Below are 18,962 nucleotides of genomic sequence, written 5' to 3'. Positions count from 1 at the left end.
GATGCTCCTCAGTTCTCCCTGGAGAATCATTCACCGAGGGATCCACGGCAGCTGATGCTGTTTATTAACTGCTGCTTGCGTCAGGGAAGGTGCTACAGCCCTAATTCGGGGTGTTGGAGTGGGTTTGGAAAGGGCAGGATCTGCCCCTGGGAGGGCCAGGGAAGCAAAAGGCTAAAGCTGCAAATGGGTTTTCTGTGACCGACTTCAGTTCTGGGGCAGCTGAGGACAAGTGGTTCCTTGGCAGGTCCCCAAGGTCTTGCTCAGGTCCTGGGGACCCCTGTTCCCACCTCTCTGGAAGGATCCTCAAGGGGCATTGGGCTGATTTGTGGCTTAAAGGAATGATGGATAAATAAAGCTGTTGCTGCTCCTCATCTTTGATCTGCCCCTTGCTTGGCTCTGTCCTGGCAGGATAAATGGGATACTTTGGAAGCAGGAGTTCTTGTCCTGGTGTGAAACCCCAGGGCAGAGGAGAGCAGGACTCCCCAAATCCCTGGAAATAACCCCAAAGCCTGTCTGGGATGGCTTAGCTGGCATGAGGGCAGCGAAGCCCGTTTCGGGGGTGCTGGGAAAGGGAGCGGAAAAGTTAATCCCAGCTTTTTGCGCTGAAAAAAGCATCTGGGGAAGCTCCCAGCGCCCTGGGAGGGGCACGAACCGGCGGCTGCTGGGTCCCTTCGGGGTTTCTCTCCCCTCTCGGTGCCCAGCGCGGCTGTTTCCCCATTCCAGCCGCATCTGAAGTGGATTTTTGTTTCGAGGGAAGCAGGGACAGCCCGGTTCACCCCGCGGGGCCGGGGCAGGGCCGGGGCGGGACCGGGGCCGGCGGGGCGGGAGCGGCGGCCCCGGGGGCGGTGAAAAGGAGCCGGGGGGGCCCGAGCGCCGCCGCCGCCCGCCATGAGGGCAGCGCTCGCCCCCGGGGTCCGCCTGCTCCGAGCCCTCCCGCGGGACAGCCGGTGAGTGGGAGCGGGGAGCGGGATGCGGGGACGGCACCGGGAAAGGGACAGCTCTGGACTTAGGGAACGGCACTGGGATAGGGACCGGCACCGGGAAAGGGACAGCTCTGGACTTAGGGAACGGCACTGGGATAGGGACCGGCACCGGGAAAGGGACAGCTCTGGACTTAGGGAACGGCACTGGGATAGGGACCGGCACCGGGAAAGGGACAGCTCTGGACTTAGGGACCGGCACCGGGAAAGGGACAGCTCTGGACATAGGGAACGGCACTGGGATAGGGACCGGCACCGGGCTGGGGATCGGCACCAGGATAAGGATAAACCACGAACACAGGGACCAGCCCCGGTATCGGGACTGTCACCAGGATCGCGACCGGCACCGGGATAGGAACTGTCGTCGGGATGGGGATCGGCACCGGGACGGGGACGGGCGCTGGAACGGGACTCACTCTCCTGTGGACCGGCACCAGAATGGAGACTGGCCCTGGACACAGGAACTGACCCCAGGCTGGGGACCAGAACTGGGATAGGGACCGGCCCTGGGTTGGGGGGATGGGGGAGTTTGCACTCCACTGGTGACTGGCAACCACTGGGAAGTGGAACTGGGATAGAGAATGGTCCTGGACAAAGGGACCAGCACTGGGTTGGGGACTGGCCCTGTACCAGGGGGTCACTTGCCTGGGGGCCGACAAGAAGACAGGGACCAGACCCAGATTGGCGGGTTGCTGCTTGCAGGGACCAGCACCAGGATGAGGATGAGCCCTGGGATGGGGACCTGCCCTGGATGGGGGAGTCACCGAGGGCCCGGCATCGCCCCTCAGGCACCACTGTGAGGCAGGATCAGCCCACACGGGCTGCAGCCCAGGGGTGGACATGGCCCAGGAGGGGTGTGTGGGGACTCTGAGATGCGCAGCAGTGCCCACCAGCCTCCAGCTGTCCCAGGCCCTCACCCTCAAAATTCAGCGGGATGTGGCCAACACACAACACAGCCTTGCCCGCTGCCCTCCCTTTTGGAGAGGGGATGAGCCCACTGCCCATTTAATTTCAATTAGCATTTTGATTTTTTGGAAGCCCATTGCCAAACACTCCCCTTGTTTTTCCATCAGCTGGAATGTTCCCTGCCAGAACACATGGGGTAAAAAGAAAACAAACAACACCCAAGTGTCTGGCCCAGCCAGGCACTGCATGTGAAGTTTCTCCTCCCTTTCCTCACTGTGATCCTCAGTGATTTTGGGTGGTTTATTCATTTTTTGGGGTGGGAATCAGCAGTTTTCCAGCAGCAGTACAGCCTTAGAGCCAGCAGCCCAGTGCAGGGAGCTGCCCTGGGTTTGCAGGGTGCTGTTCATTGCTTCAACTCTGGGGAGAAGTGAAACTGTGACAAGGAGCAGGATGGGCCAAAACCGCAAAAAAGGGCTTTTTTCTAAACTTGGAGCAACCCCGTGACATGTCTGGGTGCTGCAGCTGCCCCTGACCACTTGCATTCTCTGTGCTGCCATAAAACCCTTCCTGAAGGCTGGATGGTCGCCTTGGAGATACTCATCTCATCCTGCTCCAGAGAGTGCTAAATCATATCTGGGCTTCTCCAGGCTTTATCCATCAGCTCTGCTGGGAGAAGCATCCTCATCCCTAAGCCCAGACTCCCTTTTCCCCCATTTCCCTGCATTTAATCCAAGCAAAAATTATGAAGTGTCTGTTTGGTGGAGGAAGGGAAGCTAGTATTGCTTAGGGCATCCTGCCCCCTGGCTGTTTTTTGTCCAGCTCGTCTTTAATTAACCCTGGCAGTGATGATGAATCAGCCCAGTTTCCACCCGTGACACCAGGAAGGGACTTGCTCACCCCGTGGCTCACTGGGACGGCTGCTCGAGGAGGGGGAAGCACTGCTTGGTGCTCCCTAAAACTCAGCTGACCTTTTCAAGCCACATCCTGGGCTATTTTGGGGGGGCTGGTCACCTCCTGACTGGCTTGGCTGAGGGGGTTCAGGTCACCAATCTGGCAGAAGAGTCCCACTGGGTGCTGAGTCCGCCCACCTCTGTCCCCATCCCTGTCCCACCAACCCTGAGCTCTCCGCTCGCTCCCTCCCGCAGCTATCGGGGACTGACACTGGTGCTGACCTTCCTCTGCTACACCAGCTACCACCTCTCCCGAAAACCCATCAGCATCGTCAAGGTGAGCGTCAGCCCCACCCCAGCTGTGGGGACAGAGGACCTGGAGAGGGGACGTGGGGCTGGGGGGTGCTGGCAGCACCCCAGTTTCACCTCCTCTCTCTCCCTGCAGAGCCAGTTGCACCCCAACTGCTCAGCCTTCGGCCCATCCCCTCGCAATGTCTCCAACAGCAGCACGTGGTGCAGCTGGGCACCCTTTGGTAAGGCTGAGCCACCCCAGGCACCCCGAAACCTACGCTCCTGGCAGCTGAGCTGGGCTCCCCCCGTGCCCTAAAGCCGGGTCGTGGCCAGGGTTTGGCAGGGGGCCTGCTGCTCATAAGGCACCCGGAGGTAATTAAGCAGGGAGCTCTGCCCCATGCCCCCAGGCCAAAGGGCAGCAGTGCCTGGTGGAATCTGGGACAAGACAGGACCAGTTCCCTACACTGATGGCACCTGGCCATGCTCCCAGAAACTCCCATGGGGACAAGACTTTTGGGGACAGGGGACAAGACCAAGCCAGCAGCCATGGGGAGGGGACACAAGATGGGGGCCAGGCTGAGGTGGCCCTAATATTTGTTTTCCAGATGGGGACAACTACAAGGAGCTTTTTGGGGCCCTGGATAATGCCTTCCTGGTGGCCTACGCCATCGGGATGTTTATCAGGTACCCAAGGCCTTTGCACCCCTTTCCCTCCACACACCAGTTTGCACCAGTGTGCCAGGAAACTGGTTTCCCTCAGGATGCAGTTATGCTAATGGGAAAGCAGCCGGAGATCCTCTCAGGATTTGGGCTCGGGCTCAGTGTGATAATGCCCGTTGGTGGCATCACCCATGACAGCTCCTGTTGTGCTCTTCCCTCTCTCCGCAGTGGCATTTTTGGGGAGCGCCTCCCCCTGCGCTACTACCTGTCAGGGGGGATGGTGCTGAGTGGGCTCTTCACCTCACTCTTCGGCCTCGGCTACTTCTGGGACATCCATGTCCTCTGGTACTTCGTCGTTGTGCAGGTGTGTCATGCTGGAGGATGCCCGGGCTTTACCACTATGGCCTCATCCCAGTTTTTCAGTGACCTTCAGGGATCGGGGTGGCCCAGTTTCTGAGTGGGGAAACGCCAAGTGTTTCCACTCCCCGCAAAACCCGGCTGTGGTGTGGGCGTCGAAACCGCCGGGTGTGCCCATCTCCAGGCAGTGCGGGCAGCCGGTTTGGCAACACCAGCCGCTCCCAGATTAGCCATGGGAATGATGGGAATGGCTCCAGGATTGCCCCAGCAGGGGAAAAACCCAGACCAAGTGTTTTCTCAACAGCTTTGGGGTGGGAGTGGCTATTTCTGAGCCCGGTTGCCCACGAAGCAGTGCGGGGGCTGCGCTCCATGGCTGGAGTCGCTGCTTCCTGGGTGATGCTCCCCATCTCTTGCCAGGTCTGCAATGGGCTGGTGCAGACGACCGGCTGGCCTGCTGTCGTGGCGTGCGTCGGGAACTGGTTTGGGAAGGGAAAGTGAGTTTTTTCCAACGTGTCCCACCCCAGTCCTGGTCCCTGTTGGCCCCGGCAGCCACCCCAGTGACACTGACCCCGGCTGTGTCCCCGCCAGGAGAGGTTTGATCATGGGCATCTGGAACTCGCACACCTCCGTCGGCAACATCTTAGGGTCGCTCATTGCCGGTGTCTGGGTCTCCTCTGCCTGGGGCCTGTCCTTCATCGTGCCCGGCATCATCATCGCCACCGTGGGCATCATCTGCTTCTTCTTCCTCGTGGAGTGTGAGTGGTGTGATCCGGGGCACAGCACACAACCGGTGTGACACACACAGTTTTCCACCTTGCCCACTCCCAAGCATTTTTAGCAATCCCAAATACTTGCTTCCAGCTTGTGGCAAGCAGGAATGTGGATCTGACCACCACAGGGATGCTCAGCATCCTTAGGGGTCATCAAGGCAGGCTCTTCCCCTGTGCTAGTCACTCCCCTGAGCCTGTCTTTCTAGGAAACATTTAGGAAGTCCTTCAGGACTTTAGTGGGGTGGAGGGTACCCAGAGATGCAGCCAAGACCTAGGGGTTCCCAGTCCCTGTGAGATGCTGGAGGAAGAGCAGGTGGAGTGGGGCTGGTCCAGGCTCTCACGGGATATCCCTTCTCCCTGCAGATCCCGAGGATGTTGACTGCAGTCCGCCACTGCATCATGTGAGTCGCACTGATTCCCAATGGGCTTGTCCTGGGCTGGGTGTCACTCAGGGTACAGTAAAACAACCAGGGCATCAGGTTGTAATGGCAGGAGTTAGAGCAGGGTTCAGTTGTCATGGGGGATGCTCACTGTGAACATCCTCTGGGTCACGCCCTGGCAGTGAATCCAACCTTTCAGCCCCTTCCAGCCAGGAGAGCCACAACTCCTGCTCATGGCTTGCTTTTAGATGGCCTCAGATGAGGATCCTGGAGGAGTGACCACCAGTGAGAAGGATCCTGAAGCAGTCACCTCCAACGAGGGCCCGCTCAGCCTCTCAGGCCAGAGCAGTGTGGGTTGCTCCAACAGCCCCAAGGAGCCAGCTGAGGAGCCCGAAGCCATCAGTTTCCTCGGAGCGCTCCGGATACCTGTGAGTGGTGGGATGGAGGAAAGAGCAAAGCCAGGGCAGCTCAGCCCATCAATAGAGTGTCCACAGGGTGGAAAACTGGGGAAAACCCCACCATTTAGAGGAGTTTGAGAGAAGGAGGCTCCTCTGATATCCCCTCCTCTTCTGCCAGGGCGTGGTGGAGTTCTCCCTGTGCCTGCTCTTTGCTAAACTGGTGAGCTACACCTTCCTGTACTGGCTGCCCCTCTACATCGTCAACGTTGGTGAGTTCTGGGGACAGCAAGGCAGGAGAGAGCCTGGCAAGGGAGCATCTCCTCACCCCTCTCCTCTCTCTCTCACAGCTCATTTCGGTGCCAAGGAAGCTGGAGACCTGTCGACCCTCTTTGATGTTGGGGGTATTTTAGGTTCGTCACGTACCCGACCGGAGGGGGTGGATCAGGAATGATTTAGGGACAATCCTGGCCTTGACCAGCCTTGGCTGGTCCCCTTCACAGGCAACACCATTCCTTTCCCCAGTGAGGTTTATTCAGCATTCATAGCGCTCAGCAGGCAGCAAACACCCCTCAATTTTATTTTGCCATCCAGGTGACCATCGCAGCCCCTTTCCTCGGGTCTCACTTGCTCAGACACTCCTTTTCCTTAGATAAATAAAACATTTTGCAAGTGTGGAGAAGACCAGAGCTGCACTGAGGTGCTGAGAAAGCAGCAGGGATAAATCAAAGCTCTTCACTCTGATATTATTATATTTAACCTTGAGGGCACACTGGTCAGAAGATGGGCGATGAAAGAGCATCCCGTTGGATTTCGGGCTAAGCCAGGGTGAAGTTTTGCCTTTGGGGTGGTGTGACTGACACCTCTGACTCCTTCTTGCAGGGGGGATCTTCGCCGGCCTCGTCTCTGACTACACCGGCGGCAGAGCCACCACGTGCTGCGTGATGCTGGTCATCGCTGCTCCCATGGTGAGCTGTCACATGGGGACAAAACCCCGTCACGAGGGTTTCCTCTCCTCCGGCTCCTTTGAGTCACGGCCGCCTTTCCTCTTCCCGAGCGCCCGGGATGAGCTGGTCACGCGCTCGGCTGACATGAGAGCTGGGACTGATCCATGAGCCCAGATGTTCCCAGGGAGGACGTCCAGCTCTAGGGACTGGGAGAGGGTTGCAGAGAGCTTGACAACTAAAAAAGCCCTTCAGGGTTTTTTTTTTTTTTCCTCCATCCTGCCGTAGCCCTGCTCAAAAAGCCTTGTCTCTTTGATTTTCATCCCAAAAGCCCCCACGCCGACGGCCTCATGCTCCGCTGGAGCTTGGCCCGGATGTCCTTCCCGAGCACCTGCACAGAGCTCATTTGGCTTCGCTGCCACAAAAACACGGCTAATTAGCTGTAATCCAAGCCCGGCTGGCTGTGGGATGGGAGCCTCTCCTGGCCGAAGGAGCTGGCGCACGCTGGGAAGCAGACAGGCCGCGTCACGTCCGCGGCCCCGATAGCACCGTCGGGGCAAATTAGCGTCTGGCTGCAGCCGGCGGGAGGCGGCGGAGCCTCGCCGGCCATAAATCGTGGCAGCACCTCGGTTTGCCAGCTGCCAGGTATTTCATCTGGCAGGCAGCCGGCGGGATGTGGAGGTCAGGGGCGCCCTCAGCCCCCCCGTCGAGGCCGGCGCTTGGTGCCGGCAATAATTCAGGTCCCCGCATCCTCCGTCCCGTCCCCTGGGTGCTGCTGCAAGGAAAGTGCTTGGGAAAACAGCTGGAATAGCCGTAACTTGTTCACCTGGTGTCTCTTTTCCAGCTGTTCCTGTATAACCACGTTGGCCAGAATGGCATTGGCACATCAATAGGTAAGGAGCTCCATGGCACAGCCGGGCTCCCAGGCTGGGGTTTGGGGGACGGTGGGGTTGGATGAGTGTTCGCTGACTGCTGGGTGGAATCTCCGTGGGAAAATGGAGATGGATGCATGGGACAGTGATGCCAACACATGGGCCGGGGATGATGGATCCAACATCCTGCTGCTCCCTGCACCTAAAGGTTTAATCTCTTCCTGGGTCCCTCTGCAGCGATGCTGGTCATCTGCGGTGCTCTGGTTAACGGGCCCTACGCGCTCATCACGACAGCGGTGTCGGCAGATCTGGTAAGAGCTGCACCTCAGACCCTGCCACGCTGCCCTTGCACACCCAAAGGCTGCTCCCTCCTTCCAGAGGGATGTTTCGATGGGGTTTTTGTATTTTAACTTTGTTTTCCAATGCCTCCAAAGCCCAGTGGAGAAGGGCAGGGCTGTCACACCTGCTGCTGTGCTCTTCATCCTGCAGCTTTTTTTTCCTACTGCTTTTTCACCTTGGCCGCATGACTGTGTTTCAGCCATCGCTGCATCTGCCTCTGAGCACAAGCAGAGTGGAAAAATTTGCTGGGAAATCACCTGGCAATTCCTGTCCACTGCTGGCAGTCCAGGTTTTGCCATGGTTTGGCTGCAGGCAGCGTCTGAGTTTGGTCTTCCCGTCCATGGCTGGGTCTGACACATGGAAATTCCTGCCTGGGATGTTGGCCTCATGCTGGGACTTGCCAGCTGGGGACCCCGAAGCTTCTTTTGCTCCTCACGTTTCATTCCTTCATCCTTGCAGGGAACCCACGAGTCTCTCAAAGGAAACGCCAAAGCCCTTTCGACTGTCACGGCCATCATTGATGGCACAGGATCCATCGGTGTGTACGGCCGGGGGGTGCCAGTGCTGGGGGTCCCTGTCCCTTCTCAGCTGTGAACAGGGCATCTCCTCATGTGGCTCTGTGCCCCCGCAGGTGCCGCTCTGGGGCCGCTGCTCGCAGGGCTCATCTCTCCCACGGGCTGGAACAACGTCTTCTACATGTTGATAGCAGCCGACGTCCTGGCCTGCCTGGTAGGTCCCTCCTCAGCAGGATGCTTTGGCTACCCTGGAGATTTACAGGCTCCCTTTTAGCTGGCCACTCCCTGGTGGAGGGCAGGGATGATCCTCAGGAGACAGCCGGGCAGAGGGCAAACTGCAAAGGCCTGTATCCACTCCAAACCTCTGCCTCCATTCACCTGGCTTTTCCCAACAACCTCCTCCTCGCACGGATTTAATCCATGTGACCTTTGCTAGGAAGAGCCGTAGGACTGATCTCCTGGTGATGGAAACACTGAGGCCGAGGCTGGTGGCTGCAGAGCCACCGGCCTCCCAGCCATCCTCCACCTTCCCTCTTGCAGCTCCTTGCTCGTGTGGTGGTCAAAGAGGTCCGTGGCTGGTGCGGCTACATGGCGAGGAAGAGAGGGTACGTACGTCCCACCCCAGGGTGGCCTCCGGTCCCACGATGCCCAAGCACGGTGTCGTTGCCGCTCCAGAAGGATGTTTGTTACCCCTTGCTGTCACTGCTGCATCTCCACGTGGGCATCGTGTCGGGCTTCACGAGGCCGTCTGCCCCGTGTCTCGCTCCTGTGGCCACAGAGACATTTCCACCTCGAGCCAGGGCAGCACCCGGGGGATTTTAACCATCAGCACCCCACAAAACTCTCAGGGTGCTAAACACACCGTCCTTGTGTCTTTGTAGCTCTAGTGTGCAGCTAACAGAGTCAGTGATGGATGGGAATTAGCTCGGTGTAAGTATCTCCGTTTGAGCCCTGAGGATTAAACGCAAACACAAGCCTGATTTGTCCTGATTCTGAGTTTCACTTGGCAGGCTCAGCCTAGAAACAGCCACTTCCCTGATCATTTAAGGGCTGAGATCAAGATTTGGGAATCAAAGGGTCAAATCACGATGGCCGGGGACTAGAGTGCAGGGTGGGCAGCACATCTTTGTCTCCAGCTGACTTACTGGATGTTGTCCCAGATGCCCAATTGATTGGCATTGATGAACTCACTTGAAACAGCTGAATTTATAGGCTTTACCCACCTGTGCTACTGAGCTTGATTCCACACGGTCTGGGCTTGCTAATCACCGTAGCCAAATCACTGCAGCCATGGTATAAATAATCTCCAAATCAGCACTAGCTTGGCTATGATTGCCACTGACATCCCCCTGTGACACCAAGAGGGAAGGGGCTGCAGCCAGTCCTGGCATTGGGGGTGCCAGACCCTGGCCCCCTGCAAACATTTGGTCCATTATGTCTTGTGTTTGCAGGTGAAAGACCAATAGTCTGGGCCTCGTGCTGTGGTAAGTGCGGCCCAAATCTCCTTCTCCGGCCGCCGGTGGAGGGCTGTCAAACTCCTCTCTCCTGTGCCGGGGCTGGTTTGGATGAGGGCTTTCCTGGAGGGGTTGGCAGCACCAAATTCCAGCTGGTTTGTGCTGGGGGAAGCAGCTGGCTCAGTTTGTGGAAATACTGCAACATCCTGAGGGCTTTGGGGAGCGCCTTGTCTGTGGAGCAGCTTGCAGAGAGGAGGCACAAACACTGTGGTCTTTCTGGGGACATTTCAGCTCTGGCCAGAGACAAAATGGTGGCTGCATCTCCTCCTCGTGCCTCCTTCTCCTCCTTGTGGTGCAGATGGGGCCAGGCTTTCCCTGCAGAGCCGTTTCCCCTTCCCATCTCTCCGGCAGAACTGCGGTGCCCATCACACATCCCAACACGTGCCACCGCGCTCAGCCGCTCGCTTCTCTCCCCGCAGGTTTAAGGAGTTCTGACGTGCCCCCTGTGAGCTGCCCCACGCCCAGAGGGAGGAGAGAGGCTGGGGCACACCGGGAGCTCAGGTGTCCCGGCAGAGCTGAGGCACAGCCTCAGGCACAGCCCCGCGGGCTCACCACCACCGAGGGCTGGCTTCCGACGGAGGCAGCGGCGAGGAGCAGCCCAAGGGCCCCGGCCAGCTGGTTTTCTGGGTCGGTTCTTCACTGTCAGCCGTTTTATTAATAAAAACATGCAAAAACTCTGTGCCATGTCCTGGAGGGGCTCAACCAGGTCTTCATGGATTTGGGGGCGATGATCGCGCCCCTCTTCTTACTTTCCTCCACATGCAGCCTCTTGTTTGCGAGCCAGCCCTGCTCTTGTTTGTGAGCCAGCCCTGCTCTTGTTTGTGAGCCAGCCCTGCTCTTGTTTGCGAGCCAGCCCTGCTCTTGTTTGTGAGCCTGCCCTGCTCTTGTTTGTGAGCCTGCCCCATCCCAACACTTGGGATTCCAGGACCTGGATCAGGACGGTGATGCCAAATCACTTTAAGCGCTGCCTCACCAGCGAAGTGCTGCTTATTCTACATAGACAACATACCTGGGCTGAGCCCAAATTAAGCTGAGTTTGTTCCTCAGCTCATCCCACTGAAAAAAAAACCCAACAGTGTTTTTCCTGATTATTATGATTCCTAGGTCATGCTATTTAGCCTCAAAAGAAGAACATGAGTCAACCCCCACGCCACAGCAAACACCCTCTCGCATGCTGTGGCCACTCTCAGTCCAGTGTGGGCAGCTGATGATCTTCATTAGACACCTCCTAATTAGGAGGGGCCCCAGAAGGTTAAGGTGGCGCCACTGGCTGCTCCCCTGGCAGGGATGGGGCTCAGAGACCTCCACAGTGTCACCTGACTAAGGCCAGGGCCAGCTGTGCAGCCAGCTGTGCACTCCTGGGGGGCCCAAATTTTGATGTGTGAGAAGCTGGGGTGCACGGGGTGCTCGGATGCCGTGGGCTGTGTTTCCAGCCTGCTCACTGTCCAGGGATCACGCCCAGGCAAGCTCCAGTTGTGCCCGGTGTAAACCTGAACTCTAACTGACTTCACCTTCTTGGATCTTAACCCGAGGAGAAAACATCTGGGCCTGATGTGATTTTATTAAGTGCTGATTTCATCAGCGGAGAGGAAAAAAAAGCCAAGAAAAAAAAAAAAAGGAGGAGACTTGCCGGCCAGTTGGATCAGCTCCCTGTAAACCCCTGAGCAGCACAGGGGGACAGGCAACTTGGAGAGTGGCAGCTGCGGGTTTGAGGTGGCCTTTGGTCCCCTCACACTGGCAAGAGATGCTCAGTGGGGCTTGGAAACTCATTGATTGCCTGGGAGAAAAAGCAGAAAAAACTGATGGAGCAGGCAGAGAAAAGCAAAACCACCAATTGCCCTTCTTTCCCAGGAAAATACCAACCCCCCTAGGGCAAACCCTAATGGAACCATGGGGAGAGGTGTCACAACTGTGTCTGTCCTCAGCAGAGCCAAAAGGCTGACACTGCAGCGTCCCCAGGCCATGTGGCTCATGGCACGTGTGGCCTCTGAGGGGCCTGAGGACCCGGCAGCGATGCCACTGGGCTGAGAACGGCTCTTTCAGTGCACGTGTGACGGAGCTTTCGCGTTGCTTAATTACCATCCCTCTGTGCTGGAGAGCTGGAGCACTCAAAATACATTTTCAAGCAAAAAATCCCACAAGCTCTGACACTCACAGGGGCTTATTGCAACGGCAAGTTGGTTTGGGGAATTTTTTTTCCCCCTTTCTTCCCTTTTTGTTTGCCCCCTCCCCCATCCCCTCCTGCCTGTTCTTTCAGCTGACCATAGTTTTTCCAGGACAAATTTAGGTCTGGGCCATGTCCCACTCATGTTTGGAAAGTCTGAGCAGCCTTGGCTGTGCTGCTGGGAGCGAGGAGAGAGGGCACATGGCCCATGGCAGTTTTAAACTTAAAATAAAGAAAGCCAAATGCCAAAGAAAACCCCAGAGCTCGCTGAGATTTGGGATTGAGGGGTGGGCAGGAAGGCGAGAGGGAGATCCCCTGGGTTTGCCTCAGCCAAAGAACTGTTTAAATGGAGCTGAGCTCCTCTGGGAGGAGCCTGGAAGGCTCACCTCGCCTTTTTCTTCTCCGACAGAGAAGGGGCCGCTGCTTTTCCCTGTGCCACGAGCCCCTTCGGCACCGCGCTGCGGTGAAGGGTTGTGCCAGCACGGACACGCGTCCCCCGCTGTCCTGTGACGGGACAAATCCCGCCTGAAACGGGCTCTTTTTGAGTTCGGCAGACGCAGAGCTTGGGTTTTTCCACGGGTGACCCCCCAGCCCCCCAGCACAGCGATACCGTTCACCCGGGGGGTGGATTGGGAAGAGGCTGAACATATTTTGGAGGAATGCTGCTGGTCCGCCGGGCTGCTGGGGAGGTGAGGAGGTGGCTGGGACACGGTCCGTAATTACCTATGCAAGGAGCAGCCGGCAAAGGCTGAAGGGCTTTTTAATTAGCAGCCAAAGGCAAAGCAGGATCCAACAGCAGGGAAGCTGAAGTCAGCAAAGTCAAGGTGGAAATCTGAGGGCAGCTTTTCCAGCGAGGGTAATTAAGTGCCGGCAGAGCGCAGCGTGGGGCGTGAGGAATTGCCGTCATTCAAGGACCTTAAATCAAGGAGAGGAGTTTCCCCTGCAGGCGCTGGCGCTCCCTCCATCCCTGCTTTGGCACTGCTCCCCGCCCGGCCTCGGGCAGGACAGAGCGGCTGCCCCCAGGGTGGTGAGCCTGGGCACCCGCATCGCGGTGCAGGAGCATCCCTACTCGCCTCTAACATGCCAGGCAGGGGATTTAGAGGGGAAAAGGGATGTTTTCCCTCTTGACCTGAAAGCAGCCTGGCTGTCCTAATCGTGCCACCTGCAGTATCTTTTGACATGTGCCCTTTTGGCACGACGGGTTTCTCTGCCCGGGATTCAGCCTGATTTTTTGCCTGCACAGAGCTGGCATCTCGGGACACGGCACAGCCCGTGCTCCCACCCTGCCAGGGGAAAGTTGGGACCATTTGCTCAGTTTGGGCTGGAGCAGGGCTCCTTGGCTATCCCATATCCCAAGCTCCCAACACCCTCATCAGCAAGTGAGAGGTTGGGATTTAAGCCAAACCCACCATCTCACTGCACAATAATTTAAAAATAAAGGATCAGGGTGCTAGGCCGAGGTGGATGTGCTAATGAGAGGTTATCCTCCGGGAGCTGAAGGTTTGGGATGGGGACAGCAGCAAAAAAATCCCCATTTGGGGCTGGTTGGAAAGCGGCTCCGGCTCATACCAATTCTTTGACGTGGTCTTTCCTTTCCCAAAAATAAACAGGAACTGTCTGGAAAGCCCCTGTGCGGAGAGGAGCAGAATGGTCCAGAATAAATAAATACAGGGAGAGCCCGGCTTGAGTTCATCCAGCCGGTCGTTCCCCACTGCCAGGGGTGGTGAAGGATGAGCCTGAAACATCTTGGTGGGGGTGAGAGCACACGGGGCTCTTTCTCCAATTAATAGGATTTTGGGGAAAATGCTGAAATTGCCTCCTTAATCATGTCCCTCTTGCAGCATGGCTTTCCATTCTCCCCAAAATACCCCCCCGCACCATCAACCTCTTGACTGAGTTTAGTCACACAGTTTAAGGGAAGGAAAAAGCCCTTTTTTGGATTTATTTACAGCGCAAAACGGGAAGAATTTTCACATTTCTGCTTTTAGGGTCGGGTTTTTAGTGGCCCCAGTACTTTTGCCGTGGTTGGCCCCCCATCTGCCCTACTCAAACCCTGGCAAAGTGCCACCGTGGCCTCACCCAGGCTCCCCCAAATCATCCCACCAGCACGGGAATAACGGCACGGCAGGGGCACACAGACAATCTCCGTGCTCATAAATGTTATTAAGATGATGAATTAAATATGAACTTTGTTTCAGGCATAACTTCCGAATCACCCAGAGACCCCGACGCGCTTGTGTTGCGTAAACGCTCGGCGTGTTCCTCAACGCGACCGTTCGGCTCCCGTGGGCAAAAGCGTCGGGATGGGAAAGGGAGCGAGTGTTTCTCCGGTTTGGAAAGCGGGGACGCCCCTCCTCTGCCTTTTTTGGGAGTGTACTTACCTTTTTTCAGCTGCCTGAGTTCATGCTCCGGGGTGCTGGGGCATTTCCTGCCAGGGAAGCATCGTCTCTATGCCCGCTGGCTCTGGCTCATCAGGCTTTCATGTCCTGACGGTGCTGTTTGGTGACTGACAGCTGTCAGGACATGGCTGAAAGAAGCCCATTGGTTCTTTAATTTACTCTCACCATCTTCAGTTCGAAATGAAAAATAATAATAATAAAAAAAAAATCTCTAAAATGGAGAAAGAATTAAAAATCTACGTTTCTGCCCTGAAGTTTTTGGCTATATTGCCTCTGACCCCGACTGCTTGGGGCTGTCTCACGCTTGGCTTTGACCTCACTGCAATACCTGCTGCCTGCTGAACCGTGGAAGGCTGAGCAGCTCCATCCCCCTGGCTGGGGCTGGAAAATATGAGCCATAAGATAACTCACCTCACCTGTGGGGACCTCTCCCTGATGCAGCAGGGGTGGTAAAGGCTCCTTCCCTGCTCCAAAACGGTCACGGGATTCTCCAGGCCACCAAAACCTTTTTCTCCTGCAATTTAAAAGCCTTTTGAAATTTCATGCAAGAAAAGAAACTGTTGCCACCGAGGGCACAGAGCAGCAATTGCTGTGCAGACACCCAGCCCAGCTGCTGCTGCTGCTGCCAACAGGTTCATCTCGGCACAGGTTGATGGCTTGGCTCTGCTTCCCCGAAAAAATTGGAAGAGAAATGGGATTCAACCCCATTGCTGCTGCTGCAAAACATAAGGAGTGGTTTTTTTCCCCGCAGGAGGGAAGATATTGGAGTTGACCAGCAGCTTCAGCAGGACCTGTGGTGGAGTGAGCTGTGGTTTGAAGCTTTAGGGCAGCAGCAACCCTGAGCCTTCAGCCCCACCCAGGGTGACACCCTGGGGTCCTTCACACCCAGGGGACACTTGGGTATCAGCGAGGGGGGGTTCCATGGCTGGCAGGACTGTTCTGCACAGGGAGGTGAGACCCACCTTTCCTCTGCACCCCTGGGAAGGGCAGCTTTCCATGTGCTGTTTTGGCATTATTTTGCCTGTTGTTCCCTCCCCCCTCCAAAGCTCCTGGTTTCCAGTCCAAGGGACCATCCCTTGGATTTGTTTGCTTGTTTTTTTTCCCCAAAACCCTCAGGTCTGCCCCAGGAAAAGGTGGTTCTCAGAGGCACCATCACCGCAGGGCTGGCCAAAAGTGACATTCCTGGAGAATAAATAACGGCTGAGTCAGTGGTTTCTGAAAGTTTTATTAAATGACAGTGAAAAAGGAGCAGTAACAAACTATCTCTTGTGGGTAACAATAACAAACCATCTCGGTTCAGTTCAATTCCCTGAATGAGGGACAGCACCAAGTGCCTGGATCTCAGCTCGCCTGTAAACGAGGAGACAAAGGTTCTAAAGCCTTTGCAGATGCAGAGGCTTGAAGACCCTGGGGAGGAAGAGGCTTGTGCTCAGCTCAAACCCTGCCTTTAGGATGAAAGCTGCAGTGACCTTCACTTGCTTCGCTGGTGCTTCCTGAGCTCGGAAACCCCACCATGGTCACCTCCAGAACAGCCTCCTGGTCTCCTTTCCTGGTCTATTCCCATGAAACTGGGATTTTCTCTTTGCAGGGCTTGCTGTCTCTAGCTGCTGTGGAGTGGCTTGGCGTACACGGGCTCCATGAGGTGGTAAATCAGGAGCAGGAACAGGCACCCCAGGAAGACCAGGCTCATCACAGCCAGGAGGACGAAGCGACCGATGAAGAAGGAGTCCACGATCTGGAGGGAACACAAGCACAGAGATCTCAGCACATGTCACAGCCCCAGTCTGCTCCTGGAGCCTGGAGGGAGCACGCCACAGCCTGGAAAAGAGAACCTCTGGGGCTCCCCCAGATTTCTCCCCTTGCTTCTCATCCCTGGCATGGGATGAGTGACAGGAATCTCTGCAAAATGCTACTTGTGGGGATGTTAATGTGGAGCAGCACAGTACCGAGCACGGGGAAGAGACACAAACCAAGCCCTGGAGCAGCTCTCCCCACTCACAAACCTCCAGCCCTGATTCCCTTTCAGAAGGGAAATAGTGGGAAAAGAAGAAAAAAATTTAAAAAAGAAGCTACAGCAGCAAGGCTAGACACAAAGAGAAGCCAACAGCGAGGAGGCTGGTTACAAAATCCCCCTCTCTGCTCCCGAGACCCCCCAGAGCTTTGCTCAGCCCCGGCTCAGCTTTATCCATCACATTAGCACATGCTCAGCCCCGGTGCTGCTGCAGAGACAGTCTCTGGTGAGCGAAGTGCTGGCTCCTTCTGCACGTTTCACTTTTTAATTAGCCAATTAGCAGAGTTTTGGTGCAGAAAGCCCAGGTCATGTATTATTGATAGGCAGGGCAGGTCCAGTCCAATTGAAGATCCATGAAAAAAAAAAAAAAAAGCTTTCCAATTGCGTTCGCCTCCCAGGCACAAACACGTGCTGGGCTGCCCTTCATCTCGCTCCCAACCTTCACACAGGCAGGTCACATGCAACACAGAGAGAAGAAAAGAACCTTACAAGTATCTTTTAGTAGGGATTTACACAGATCAAAATCCAGAAAAGCAATAATTAACGCGCATTAATAATAGAACAGAGGAAACGGCACCTGAAAGGCCACAAAACTTTGTGTGTTCAGAGCCCAAAGAGCTCTGGGAGAGCTCAAGGAGGCAGCTCAGGCAGCCTGATGGAACCCCAGGTTGGGGGAGATCCTGTGCCTGAAAACACAGATGGCTCCATGCTTGAGCACAGCAATAACCTACAAAGAGAGCTGAAGAGCAGTTACTGGGCTTAAACAGAAAACAGAGCTGGGGGAAAGCGAAAGGCTGCAAAATCAGAAGGAAAATTATAAGGAAAGGGGGCGGCAGAGGGGGAGCAGGAGCTGCTGGAGCTGGGAGGGCCCAAAGCAGGGGTGTGATGGCTGTGCAGAGCCCCTGGGAGCCAAATCCCAGAGGTCAGGGTGGAACAGCACATAAATCAGGGATTTAGTCAGAGAAACTGAGAGACAGCGGCCCCAGGAGCCACACAGCCCGTGCCAGCCAGAGACTGTGCCAGAGGAGGAGACCAAAAAGGCAGCCCAGGGCCATTCCCGGGGCCTCGGGGCACCCTTGCAGCCCATCCCTGGGATAAAGAACCATTCCCAGGGCTTCAGGACGGCCCCATCCTTGGGGAAATGACACATCTGGGGCCATTCCCAAGGTAAAGGCCCATCCCCGGGGCCGCAGGGCAGCAGTCAGGGATGTGCAGCAGGTAAAGGCACATCCCCAGGGTCCGTCCACGGAGCCTCAGGGCACCCCCGGAGCCCATCCCTAGGATAAAGGCACATCTCCAGGATCCACCCCTCGAGCCTCAGGGCATCCCCGGAGCCATCCCTGGGACAAAGGTACATCTCCAGGGTCCATTTCTATAGGCTCAGGGCATCCCCGGAGCCCATCCCTGGGACAAAGGCACATCTCCAGGATCCATTTCTAGAGGCTCAGGGCATCCCCGGAGCCCATCCCTGGGGCAAAGGCACATCTCCAGGATCCATCCCTCGAGTTTCAGGGCATCCCCGGAGCCCATCCCTGGGACAAAGGCACATCTCCAGGGTCCATCCCTCGAGTTTCAGGGCACCCCCGGAGCCCATCCCTGGGGCAAAGGCACATCCCCCGGGGTACCGCCCCCCGCCCCCGGGCCCGCCTGGCCGCTCAGGCCCGGGCTCACCTCCTCGGCGCTGGCCGGGGCCGGGCTCTCGCCCTCGCGGGGGAAGAGCAGCAGCGCGGCCGTGAGCGCGGCGGCTCCGAGCACCACGGGCAGCGCGGCGACCCTGCGGGGAGAGCGGAGAACGGCGGGGCGGGCTCAGCACCGTGCGGGCCCGGCCCCCCTCCCCATCCCCGCGGCTCACCGGGGCCGTCCCGCCCCGTCCCCGCGGCTCACCGGGCGCGGCCGGCGCGGGCCAGCGCCATCCCGAGCAGCAGCGCCATGGCCCAGAGCAGCAGCAGCGCCAGCACCCCCGGCCCCACGCCCAGCGCGCCCGCCATGCCGCGCCGCCACTTCTGCCTAGCAACCGCGCCGCCCCGGCCAATCAGCGCCGCCCGACGCGCACCCCGCGCTGTCTATTGGCTGAGGGGCGAGGCGCGGGGCGTGACCGCGGCTTTCCCCGCCCCGCCTGACGCGCGTTCGGCGCTTCCCATTGGCTGAGGGGCGGGGCGAGGGGCGGGGCCGGCGCCTTTCCCGTGCTGCCGGAGGCGGGGTCGCGCCACGGCCGGTCCCGATCCCGATCCCAATCCCGATCCCGATCCCAATCCCACTCTCAGTGGGAGTCCTATTGAAACAAGTCCCTGTTGAACCCTGGCCCTCCTTGGCGTCATGGAACGCCCAGAACTACCCGCTTCAGCCGCCCCCCGTCCCGCGGCTGTGGCCCCCACCCGGATCTCGGAGCTGCTCCCGCTGGAACTGGAATTCCTCTCCTCTCCCAGTGCAGGCGGGTCAGTGCTTGGTTACCCAACTCGTGCCCACCTCGCTGCGGGAAGCGCCTCTGAACACGCTTTCGCCCCCAAACCCTAGAAATTCAGCTGTCCACGCCCTCAAAATATTTAGGACCAAAATCAGGCAGATTTGGTTAATA

The 18,962-nt window shown here is 57.3% G+C and overlaps 2 protein-coding genes across 3 annotated transcripts; one reads left to right on the top strand and one right to left on the bottom strand.

The window, feature by feature from the left end:
* The first annotated feature begins 872 nt into the window (after positions 1 to 872).
* Positions 873 to 10,490, top strand: SLC37A2 (solute carrier family 37 member 2). Of its 2 annotated transcripts, XM_017809853.1 has the most exons (20): positions 873 to 947; positions 3,032 to 3,113; positions 3,222 to 3,309; positions 3,673 to 3,751; positions 3,956 to 4,091; positions 4,502 to 4,578; positions 4,673 to 4,839; positions 5,218 to 5,255; positions 5,483 to 5,662; positions 5,811 to 5,901; positions 5,980 to 6,042; positions 6,512 to 6,597; positions 7,418 to 7,466; positions 7,683 to 7,756; positions 8,244 to 8,322; positions 8,416 to 8,513; positions 8,840 to 8,904; positions 9,181 to 9,229; positions 9,751 to 9,783; positions 10,233 to 10,490. In XM_017809853.1, the coding sequence occupies exons 1-18, from the start codon at positions 889 to 891 to the stop codon at positions 9,221 to 9,223; spliced, it is 1,554 nt and encodes a 517-aa protein (XP_017665342.1). In that variant the 5' UTR covers positions 873 to 888; the 3' UTR covers positions 9,224 to 9,229; positions 9,751 to 9,783; positions 10,233 to 10,490. The 2 variants fall into 2 exon arrangements, with proteins under 2 accessions (XP_017665342.1, XP_017665343.1); XM_017809854.1 differs by lacking the exons at positions 9,181 to 9,229; positions 9,751 to 9,783.
* A 5,100-nt stretch (positions 10,491 to 15,590) lies between these two features.
* Positions 15,591 to 18,375, bottom strand: TMEM218 (transmembrane protein 218). The gene is made up of 3 exons (XM_017809449.1): positions 18,272 to 18,375; positions 18,059 to 18,161; positions 15,591 to 16,111 (listed from the first exon to the last, which is right to left on the bottom strand). Exons 1-3 carry the CDS (start codon positions 18,373 to 18,375, stop codon positions 15,977 to 15,979), a joined length of 342 nt encoding a protein of 113 aa, XP_017664938.1. The 3' UTR covers positions 15,591 to 15,976.
* Positions 18,376 to 18,962: the final 587 nt, after the last annotated feature.

The sequence above is a fragment of the Lepidothrix coronata genome, unplaced genomic scaffold (genome assembly GCF_001604755.1).
Source record: "Lepidothrix coronata isolate B3197 unplaced genomic scaffold, Lepidothrix_coronata-1.0 Scaffold27, whole genome shotgun sequence".
Taxonomy (NCBI): Eukaryota; Metazoa; Chordata; class Aves; order Passeriformes; family Pipridae; genus Lepidothrix; species Lepidothrix coronata.
This window is presented reverse-complemented; position numbering and strand designations above follow the sequence as displayed.

Excerpts from the sequence above, each read along its gene's own strand:
- SLC37A2 (XM_017809853.1), top strand. The coding sequence starts at position 889 with ATGAGGGCAGCGCTCGCCCCCGGGGTCCGCCTGCTCCGAGCCCTCCCG. Across the intron at positions 5,663-5,810 it reads TCGGAGCGCTCCGGATACCT|GGCGTGGTGGAGTTCTCCCT; the intron begins GTGAGTGGTGGG and ends CTCTTCTGCCAG. Across the intron at positions 8,323-8,415 it reads TGATGGCACAGGATCCATCG|GTGCCGCTCTGGGGCCGCTG; the intron begins GTGTGTACGGCC and ends GTGCCCCCGCAG.
- TMEM218 (XM_017809449.1), bottom strand. The coding sequence starts at position 18,375 with ATGGCGGGCGCGCTGGGCGTGGGGCCGGGGGTGCTGGCGCTGCTGCTG. Across the intron at positions 18,162-18,271 it reads GCCCGCGCCGGCCGCGCCCG|GGTCGCCGCGCTGCCCGTGG; the intron begins GTGAGCCGCGGG and ends CTCTCCCCGCAG. Across the intron at positions 16,112-18,058 it reads CCCCGGCCAGCGCCGAGGAG|ATCGTGGACTCCTTCTTCAT; the intron begins GTGAGCCCGGGC and ends TGTTCCCTCCAG.